The sequence below is a fragment of the Coffea eugenioides genome, chromosome 7 (assembly GCF_003713205.1).
Source record: "Coffea eugenioides isolate CCC68of chromosome 7, Ceug_1.0, whole genome shotgun sequence".
NCBI lineage: Eukaryota > Viridiplantae > Streptophyta > Magnoliopsida > Gentianales > Rubiaceae > Coffea > Coffea eugenioides.
The window spans coordinates 5,374,472-5,385,153 of record NC_040041.1 but is presented as its reverse complement, the minus strand read 5'-3'; the positions used below and the strand labels follow the sequence as shown (position 1 = coordinate 5,385,153).

The following is a 10,682-nucleotide window of genomic DNA, read 5'->3' as shown; positions in this document are numbered from 1 at the left end:
CGAGCTCGAAGCTCGAGCTCGTTTACGGGAGATCCCATATCACAAGCAGATACACTTTCTCTGATTTATCATTTGAAGCCAGAATGACAATACTAGTATTTCCCTGATTCAATTCAACAAGCCATGCCAAATGACAATACAAGGCAGAGTCTAAAGTTAAAACTACAGCAAAAACCATCAAATGGAGAAATAAAATGTCCAAAGCGGGATTACAATGTCCAAACCACATTAAATTACAAGAAGTTAAAACTGCAGCAAGAAGTTAAAACTACACCAAATGACAATACAAGAAGTTAAAACTTCAGCAAATGAGGTCAGATTACCACGTCCACACCAAAATGTCCACATTACAACCTGAAAAATTATATAAACAACACATTACAATATCAACAGCCACCAGTAATTCAAACCAAATCAGATTACCACATGTCCACATCAAAATATCCAAACCAGATCAGATTATAACATGTCCAACCCAAAATGTCCAAACCAGATCAGATTATAACATGAAAAATTACATAAACAGCCACCAAGCAACATCAACTGTCCAAACCAGATCAGATTACAACATAAAAAATTACATAAACTGTCCCCAAGCAACATCAACGGACAACAGCCACCAAATTAGTCATTGAATGATTCAGGAAGTTCAACTTCTTCAAATGTGATTGATTCGGCCACATCAAGTGATTCCTACAGAATAAAAGTATGAAAGTTAAAAAATTCATCAAAATCAGAAATAAGGCAACTGTAACAACAACAAAAATATCCAATCAAATACTTACACGAGACTTATTCTTTAGGCCATGAAGACTGCGGATCCAATCGTTGCCACAAAGCAACATTTGCACCGTCTCAACCGACATAGAAGCTCGTCGATCATCAATTACTCTCCCTCCAGCGCTGAAGGTAGATTCTGAAGCCACAGTGGTAACAGGAACGGAGAGTATATCGGCAGCCATCCTCGACAAGATGGGAAATCTCAATCTTTCTCCTTTCCACCAACCCAAAACATCCAGATTTGCCCTTGCATCACAAGCATACCTACTTTCCTCTAAATAAACATCTAAATCTGATTTTTCTGGTGGAGCCCTATCAATTTCACTCACATGCATGTGAAACTTTTCTTTGCCAGTTAAAACGGCGGGTGCAGTCATTTTCTGTTTCTTACTAGAAGAAGTAGAACCTTCATTTTGTCTCCTTTTTACAACCTGCCTTTGTTGTTCAGAATGGGAAACAACATGACAATCAACATATTCATTGTAAAGCTCATAAAGAATGTCTCTAATCTCAGCCATGAATCTAGGAGCTGCATCCTCACCATAAATCACCGGAAAAGCATGATTAATAAGGAACATTTTGTATCTCGGATCCAAAATTGCACCCAAAGATAGCAGCACATTACTTTCCCCCCAATACTTATCAAATTTAGCAGACATACTTCCAGCCATTGCCCGAATATGCTCAAAAGGATCAAGAGCTTTTTCATTTAAAAGCTCTTTAATCCTATAGAGCTCCACAAGAAAAATGTTAGATGTTGGATACTCAGTCCCGGAAATCATATCAGTGATTTCATGAAATATTCCTAGAAATTTGCACACTTCTTCCACTTTCATCCACTCAAAATCAGTAGGAACATAGTGAAATCCAGGGTCTATGTCTGCATATCTTGGAAAGACATCCTTGAACTCTAAACCTGAAGCTAACATCAAATAGGTGCTATTCCACCTTGTTGGACAGTCCAAAATTAGTTTTCTAGAGGGCAACTGAAGCTGTTTTTTAATTTTGGCAAATTCAAGAAGCCTAGATTCTGAATTGTTCAAGTATTTTATCCCTTCTCTAACAACATCAATCACACCACCAAGTTGACCAAGACCATCTTGCACTAAGAGATTAAGTATATGTGCACAACATCTAACATGAAAAATTTTTCCTCCAATACTTAATCTCTTTCTTAGAGAAAAATCCTCTCTAAGTCTCCTAATGCACACATCATTGTATGAAGCATTATCAACAGTTATGCTAGAAACCTTATTCTCAATCCCCCAATCAATGAAGCACTTACTTAGAGCATCAGCTATAATAACTCCAGTATGAGGAGGAGGAACATTGCAAAAATTCAACACACGTTTTTGAAGCACCCAATCAGAATCAATAAAATGACCAGTCACAACCATATATTGAATTTTTTGACCAGATTTCCACAAATCAGTTGTAATACTAATCCTACCAGGACCTTTCAACAATGATTTCAGCTTCCTTTTTTCAATTGTATAAGTACTCATACAATCTTCCTTAACAGTCTGCCGATTAATCTTTTTATAAAACGGAGAAACTGCTTTCATGAATTTGTTGAAAACTACATGCTCCATCATAGAAAATGGGTACTCATGTGCAAGAATCATGTGTGACGCAAGCTCTCTTACCTTGGCATGATCATACGAGAAATTTGTGATGGAAGTGATACCATCACTTCCACCTTCGGTGAATGAAAGCACTTGTTGCTTTTGTTTGCTTTGCTCCCCAATGGCCATCTTTCTTTGGAGGCAAGAAGTCAGGTGTCTCTTGTGCTGAGATGTGGCTCCGGTTGTACTCTTGGTGAAAAGCTCCTTGCAATGGTTGCACTTCACTTTGACCGTCCCATTATCTAGCACTACTTCAGTCATCTCATCCCATATGCTGGATTTCTTCTTCCTTTGCTTTTTCTCAAAAGGACCAGCTCCTCCATCTCCATCTACTTGCTGTCCTCCTTCATTGCCATCATCTTCTATTATTTCTATTTCTTCTTCACTCATTTCATCAGCTCTTTCTTCGTTGTAATTCAATTGTTCCACGTCTTCATTAGTTTGCTCCATCGCAGGACTTGATGATGAACCTTGAAATGAGTTGTACATTCCTTAATCAAAAACATTTAATAACCAATACAGATTCTGATTAGTTAAAACAGAATTTAGAATAAGATTTCTAAGAAATAAGGTCCAAAAGTAATAAAACAGATTTCAAAAAATAATGCCCACTTCAAGCTAATTTTAACATTTCTTTAACTTGTTCCTATCTCAATTCTCAAGCTTACATTCAGATTAATGAAATAACAGAGAAAAGCTCTTAAAAACTCTTAAAATGGCAATCCAAACAAGGGACAGCGATGAATTCCAGGGAAATACTGAATTCATAGTTCCAATTAGTTTGTGCATGGGGACAGTATAGTGGCATTTCTAGTAGACATTTATATTAAACAAGGAAAGAAATGATATATCCATCTAAGAAATGTCAATTCCAATTAGCTCAAGAAAGGTAATATGTGTGAAGTTCCCAGGTTGAAGGTTGTCTCTTTCTTTCTGACCTGTGGAGTTGATAGCTGGTAAGTTAAAGGGTCAAGTAAGGGATCTTGAATTGGAACCCACAAGAAAGTGATAAATGTATAAATAACCCACAAGAAAGTGATAAAGATATAATAATATTAGGGTCAATGATTAAAAAATATTTGCTAATCGAATTATTCCTCAGATTCTGAATTGACAAATGACAAATGAATCTTCCTTTTTTAAGGAGTAAAACTGAAAAGGGCAGAGAATAATCCAGGTGCGAGGCGCCAATCAAATGTTGAAAGAACCTATCTGTTCAACTATCCAAGATGGATGGTAGACATTTATTCACATGCTAAGGCCATAATTAATCATAATAAAAGGGCTTTTAATAGTCAATTTGCTGCATAAAAATCCACCTTATAATTACAGAATATTTAGGAAAAGAATTCACCTTATACTTAGAATCTCTCTTGATGAAGTGCATAAGATGCCATATTCTAGGACAAAGAAGTTGATTCTTAAAAATGCAGAGAACCAAAGCTTCAAAATAGAATGGAAAAAATCAGTTTATGATGCTATCTAGCCTCTTTGATTTTAATAACTTTTAATATACTACGAATAGAACTATATATGTTTACACATACATATACAGTACGGCCTTCAACCCACACTTGTCTCCGAGACTCATACCTGACTCCACTCAAAGTGCCCTTAGCTAAAGGTTTTCTCAAAAGATTAATGTTTCTTCTAAATGTGTTTCAATTTTAGGTAGCCATGTAAATACTATATGTATGCCTCTGTGATTTATGTCAATTTCACTCTAAACATTTTAAAGCTTGGGATCCTCCTCAAAACACCAGAGTATCTTAATCTATAACTAACATGGTCTTAATTGGTTGGGCAGAAAACAATCACAAGCATAAAATGTAATTATCCTACTCATGTTAGGGGTTAGCATTTTTGTATTTTCAGAGACCCTATCCAAAGTTACTCCCCCAATTCAAAGAATTTCAGACTCTCTTGCAATTACTCATGCACTGTTAAGCTGCATCTGTATATTAGCATAACACCAGAGAAGCCTAAGCAGTATGTCTCTCATAATATAACATAAAAAGGTTTGCTGATACACAACAAAGTCACTTAGTACCTGCAATTCACTAAAACTTTTGCACGAAGAGTACTTTAAAGTATCAAGATGTCACTAATTTCAACCACGGCAAATAATTATCAAAACATCAAGGCTACGATAAAAAACCATCAAGGCTACTTACCAGAATGCAGTGAATCGGGGTATGGTAGAGCCGTAGAGGGCCCTGGCGGCTGGCTCTACCGAGATGGCTCCGTATGGCGCTGCTCCGTATGGTGGCTACGGCTGTGGAATGGGAAAGAGATGACAGAAAGGGAAAATAAAAAATTAGGGATGGCGCCTGGCGGTGAGAATGAAGTCTGCGGGATGCGGCGTGAGAATGGAGGCTACGGGGTGCGGCGGCGTGAGAATGGCGGCTGCGGCTGTGGAATGGGAAAATAGATGACAGAAAGGGGAAATCAAAAAATTAGGGATGGCGCCTGCTGGTGAGAATGGAGGCTGAGGGATGCGGCGTGAGAATGGAGGTTGAGGGATGCGGCGTGCGGTGGTGTGAGAATGGAGGCTGCGGGATGAGTCGGGTGACGGCTGTAGGAGGAGAAAACGAAAGACCAAAGGAGGAAAGAATGAATTAGGGCTACAGACAGACGGACGGGAGATGCCTTTGAGTCTTTGACTAGATTACCATTTACCACATACACGTGGAAATGACGAAAATGCCCTTATTTTTCGAGCCTACCGGGTTTAAACGAGCCGAGCCCTGCTCGGCTCGTATATTAAACGAGTACCTATTAGAGCTCGAGCTCGGCTCGTTTCTCTCTGTTAACGAGCCGAGCCGAGCTCTTATCGAGCCGGGTCGAGCTCGGCTCGCGAGCTGCCCGGTTCGATTAACAGCTCTATTTTTCAGTGGAACTCCTAATGGTTATTGTTCGTGAAAGTTTACTGAATAAATGCTACAACTTCCAAATCATGTTATTGCTTAAAAACACACAAAAAAAAAAGTAAAGATATTATGTCTAAGCTTTCCCTTGATGGTTTTTTTTTTAATTAAAAAAAAACCATGATTAATTGCTTAAGACATTGAGCTTTCAACGCTTTCCACCAAAAATCCTTAATATGGAGGCGAAATCTTGGCCCGCTTAAACCAGACATGGTTAACATGTAGTGCAGGTCCGGCTGACATATTCCATTGCTAAAAAAGCATCGACGCATGCGAATATTGGGCCAAAGCCCGCATGGCAAATATCTGGACTAATCAACCAATCCAAGGTTGCGATTTTCTAAATCCACACTGACAAAAGGTAAGTACCACAAATCCACAATATATAATATCAGGAGGCAAAACGAATTTCCACCATATGTTGAAAATAATATGCTCCAATGACTGGAGAGTTAGCCGAACAAATTCAAGACAAATGGTTCCTCAGCAAGATTTTTGAAGAAGTCCAATTTGTCTTGTTGGCCAATTTACCCACCTCCCCTCACACTTAAATGTGATCATCAAGAGATTTTTCCTGGACTTTGGCTTTAAAACAAGGAAGAAAGTTGAAGAATAGTGCCCTAGAAAATTTGTGTATGTGTGGAAACAAGAAACAAATAGGAAAAAACAATAATCCAAAGGGAAGTTTATGTAAAACAATAATCTTGACAGAAAAAAAAAATCCAAAGGGAGTTGAGGAGTTCCACTTGCGTCTCTGTAAATGCAGTTCAAGAAATCTAAGACAAGGAGACCAAAGGAACCAAATCGTGCGCTCCTGATAAGGCACTCTTTTGCTCTCTCTTCCATGTAAAAGCAAGAAAGAACTTTTGGAATAAAGAGAAACAGTAGATATAAAAGCATAAAAAAGCATTCTCACCACCGATGCAACCCCTTTAATGGTTGGATAATATTGTATCAAGAAGATAATCATGACTCAAAAGCATTTCTTTGACTGATGTAAAAAAAAAAAATTTTTTTTTTTGTTTTCTTTGACTGATGTAAGCTATTTTGTTGCTTCGTACGTGACCAAATAGGATATCATGACACCCCATGATTGGGATTTTGTTGACAAGTTCGCACTTTGTTTTTGGGTACATGCCAAACTTTTTTAGGCCTAATTTAAAGTTTTTCGAAGGTTTAATCAGCTGTAGTTTATGAATTTTTCCACTGATAGGATCACTAGTTTTACATAGAGTTCTTATTTTGTCTGATAGTAATCAGATATGCCTAGAGGATTATGTAAGCAAAATCATACTTTCCAGCAAAGTATATATTGAACGTCATTTTGATGCATTTACCTCTTTTTTGTGTTCAATTCTTGATTGCTTTATGTTAACTGTAGTATGGCGTTTTCTGTCTGTGTTTAGTTACTCTCCAAACACCGATTGTGGAAAATTAGATTTACCATGTTTTCGTGATATCATCATTTATATATTTGATGAAACAATTAGTTTATAAAAATCTTTAAAAAAATTTTCTTTGGTGAAGCTTATTTTTGATATTGGTTAACACTTAACAGAAGAAGAGTACACAAATTTTGGAGGGGGGGGGGGGGTAAGGGAATAACCAGTAGTACAATCACATCAAAATATAAGACCAGAAATCAGTAATGATCAGATAGATAAAAGCTATACTAGCCCACATTGAAACAGTCAAATCTCCTCCCAGTTTTTTTTGTTATACATCAATGGAGATAAATCAATTCATACTGTAATAGGCAAACTCACGAAAAAATTTTGTGTATTTTCTACGACATTTCTTTTCTTTTACTTCTTTTTTTTTTAAAAAAAAAAACAAATTCTTCTTGCTTACTAGCTTGTCGTTTTAGTTTGCTCATAGTTCACGCCTACATTTATTTTTTTGTTTTTGGGGTATTTTGTCATATCACTACAAACAATAACTTTTTATGACCAAATGACTTGATTTGGTTGAATTTAGTTCTTGAACCAGATCAGATGTAAATCTTTGACGTCGTGGTAGCTAATAGGCTGGCTCAAAATTGTTACTAATTGATACGAAATGAATAACCAACTGATTATAACGCTTCTCTTTCTTAAGGGAAAAAAAAAACAATGTATTATGAATTTTATGATGCCTTTAGTGCCCTTTTAAAACGAACTAGTGGGTAAAACACACTCTATGTGTGTGTGTGCATATTTTAGGGTAAAATAAAATAACAAATATAGAATAACAAATTAGTCGTAGCAAATAAATTAATTACAGAGTAGTAGAATTTTCTATCTCTTTATTGAAGCTGGTAGGAAGACGTGGAATAAGTATAGCAATAGTAGATAAGTGTAGTAGCAGTTATAGTAGATAAGTATTATAGCAGTAGTTATGTAAACGTTGAAGAAGTACGGAGGACGTGAGAGTGTGGAATATGAGATGATTATATATATATATATATATTTAAGTGTAAGTTGGAGGACTCGAACCCGAAATCTCTCGCTTACACTCCGTCCCTCCTGTATATTACTCAATCATGCAAGGGTACAATCGAAATAATAAATAATTACAGATTTTTTTTTTTTAACACCAAACTCGTTCAGCAAAGTGTAGAGAATTGTAAATTAGCGCCGTAAATTGGTCCCAGAAAGATATGTAGATCTCCCAACATCAGCTGATCAGAAAGAAAGAAAGAGAGATGAAATGACCCAGTCCTTACCTGTCCTTCCGTATACACGTACCATAATAATGATAGCGAGTTGGTGATTAATTGAAGCCTAAAGGTAAGGAATCGCGAATTACATAAAATATTCAAGACGTAATACTTGTACGACTGTTAATTAATCGTCATATACTAATGATCAAGTTGAAACTAGCGAACCAAATTGCAATTTTATACTCTACTTTGGTATGTGCACCCGGGATTCCGGAAATGGCTCATTCTCACATAATTCTCTATTTCTGTCTTTATTTTAGTAACATTTCAGGGGCTGTAATTTTGAAGTATGTAGATATCCTCTCTAAATCGTTATCATATTATGGTTTTAAGATTTTAAAAATTTTATGAAAGTGTATCAAATCAAAGATGGAAATCTTAGAGACAAGGAGATTGAATTACGAGAAAATTAATGATTTTTTTTTTGGGATGCTATTGTCCTTCTTTGTTAGTAATTAAAGATGCTCACAATTTTGCACGACCATTCAGGGAAGTTGATCATGGCATTTTGAAAAAGGAGTTTGATGACATGAATGTTCTCCTGGCTGAAGGGATGGCTCTGTATTTCAATTTTGCTGAGTTTACAAGCCAGTTTGGAAGTGATTGCAACTTTCTTTTTTTCAAAAAAAAATCCATGAAAGAAAACACTAAGAAACAACACATTGGTGGAGAACGTAGTATGGAATAGTAGAACAATGGCCTCACAATAAGAGCATGATCCAACCAATCCGTCACAGCATTAGCAGTCAGATCCCATTACAGCCAGGGACCAAACGGAAGAAATGAAAGGGTATGTTAATTATATATACCTGCAGGTTGGCCGCCTTGAATGCAAGTTTTTTTTTTTTTGGAATGCAAGTCATTGTTAAAACACGACAGAATTGAACAAACAAATGTCAGGCAAAAAAAGAGGAAAAGAAAAAAGGGAAAAAAAAACTTTGGCACTATATATTTAATCTGTTGCAGCTTACACGATATAGTTTGATATATATGCACCAATCAATACATCATAGTCGTAGGTAAATCATGCAATATTCCCCAATTGTGTGTAGGAAATGGAATATATATCAAGAAAAGTGAGAAAGTCACATGTATACAGTCCACAAAGTTATTATAATTAAGACCTTTAGACGGCCTGCAAAAGCTGGTTTCTTCTTTAACAATTTTTTTTTTGCTCTTTTTTTTGGATAAATTAAAGATAAGTTCTTCACTTTCGCTGGTAAAATGTTTCAAATTAACCGAAAGTACGACATATGAATTAAAAGAAGAATTGCACGGATCCCAGAGTCCTTGACCCCATCATCAGTAGGTGAAAATAGGTATCAGAAGGATTAAAGCAAAAAGGGAAAGCGAAATTACTGAAAATGTGAACTTCCAAGTTCCAACCACCATATATATCATGGATTTAACTTCATCTACCACTCATTAATGGCTATTGTCTCTCCAGCCAAAAGGCAACCCATTATCTATATATCGTCATATCCTTGCCCCATAGTAATTTTTTTTTTTTGAGGAGTGAAAAAAAAAAAAAGAAACAAAAGAAACAAAGGCAAAAAAAAAAAAAAAAAAAAAGGAAGAAGAAAGAGTTACAGATTCCTGCTTCAATTAGATAAATTCAGTTCATGACATGCTTCTATCCATCATCTCTTGGAATCTCCTATAGGACTCTTGTTTCTCCAACCTGAACTTCTCATGGCTATTAGCAATGAACATATCAGCCAGCATGTCAATTTCATTGCCCTGATCATGATTGTTACGATCCTTTCTCTCCTCAAGCCATTTGAGATATCCTGCAAGCTGCGAAGACGAATCTGGAGCACCTCCAATGAGTCCTTCACAAGAATCTGTTGATGGGATTTCGCAAGTGTTCCACGAGGAATCATAGTACCAATCTTTGGATGAGTAGTAGCCTTCAAGCTTAGGCATGGGGGCAGGCACGACATGAGAAGAACACCAGTTATAATGCATCCTAAATGAGCCCAGAAACAGCTTGTTCTTGAGATTCTTGCTGTTCTTTTTCACGGACAGTTGAATGAACTGAAGCAGCTGAATATCTTTGAGAACTTGAATGACAATGGATTTTGCTTTGGTGAGGGCACGAACAATGCGGTACAAGTGTGAGAAGATGAAGGATTGGAGTATGGTTTTGAGCTTGGAGGAAGTCAGTTGAGCAGAAGATGAAGCTGATTTTAGGGAGGAACTGGTCTGAAGAGGAAGGTGGAGAGTTTTTGGATGAGAGGAGGGACCAGCCATTTCTTCTCTTTTGTTTCTTTTCTGTGGGGGATGAAATGGATTGAAGTGTTATGCGATTCTCCAAACAGTCTTGATCAGTTTATAAAGGACCTCGATGACCAAATGAGCACTACATAGAAGTAAGTAGGTAATTCAAATAAAGTAGTGCCAACCACTTTTTAGACCATGAAGTACTAAGAATGGCTTTTCTTTTCCATATCCATTTGTCATCGGTTTATACTTGGACAAGGACTGTGGTCACTACTTAGGTATCAAAAACTTTTACAGCTATTTTGCTTGTAATTTTCAATTAAAAATGCAAAACAAAAAAAAATTGTAAGTGCTGTGGAATTAATATGCCAATGCATGACATACATGAAAAACAAGTTAACTTCTCAGTACATATATATGATAGAT

The 10,682-nt window shown here is 36.5% G+C and overlaps 2 protein-coding genes across 2 annotated transcripts; both read right to left on the bottom strand.

The window, feature by feature from the left end:
• Positions 1-504: 504 nt before the first annotated feature.
• On the bottom strand, positions 505-4,585 carry LOC113778406 (zinc finger BED domain-containing protein RICESLEEPER 2-like). Its single transcript, XM_027323811.1, has 3 exons — positions 4,580-4,585; positions 786-2,896; positions 505-693 (listed from the first exon to the last, which is right to left on the bottom strand). The coding sequence occupies exons 2-3, from the start codon at positions 2,892-2,894 to the stop codon at positions 625-627; spliced, it is 2,178 nt and encodes a 725-aa protein (XP_027179612.1). The 5' UTR covers positions 2,895-2,896; positions 4,580-4,585; the 3' UTR covers positions 505-624.
• Positions 4,586-9,426: 4,841 nt separating this feature from the next.
• Positions 9,427-10,325, bottom strand: LOC113778509. The gene has a single exon (XM_027323947.1). The coding sequence runs from the start codon at positions 10,284-10,286 to the stop codon at positions 9,654-9,656; it is 633 nt and encodes a 210-aa protein (XP_027179748.1). The 5' UTR covers positions 10,287-10,325; the 3' UTR covers positions 9,427-9,653.
• Positions 10,326-10,682: the final 357 nt, after the last annotated feature.

What these genes read in the sequence shown, in the direction of transcription:
- LOC113778406 (XM_027323811.1), bottom strand. Translation starts at nt 2,894, where the DNA reads ATGTACAACTCATTTCAAGGTTCATCATCAAGTCCTGCGATGGAGCAA. An exon ending in GCCTAAAGAATAAGTCTCGT is followed by an intron (nt 694 to 785) that starts GTAAGTATTTGA and finishes TTTATTCTGTAG; the next exon opens with GAATCACTTGATGTGGCCGA.
- LOC113778509 (XM_027323947.1), bottom strand. Translation starts at nt 10,286, where the DNA reads ATGGCTGGTCCCTCCTCTCATCCAAAAACTCTCCACCTTCCTCTTCAG.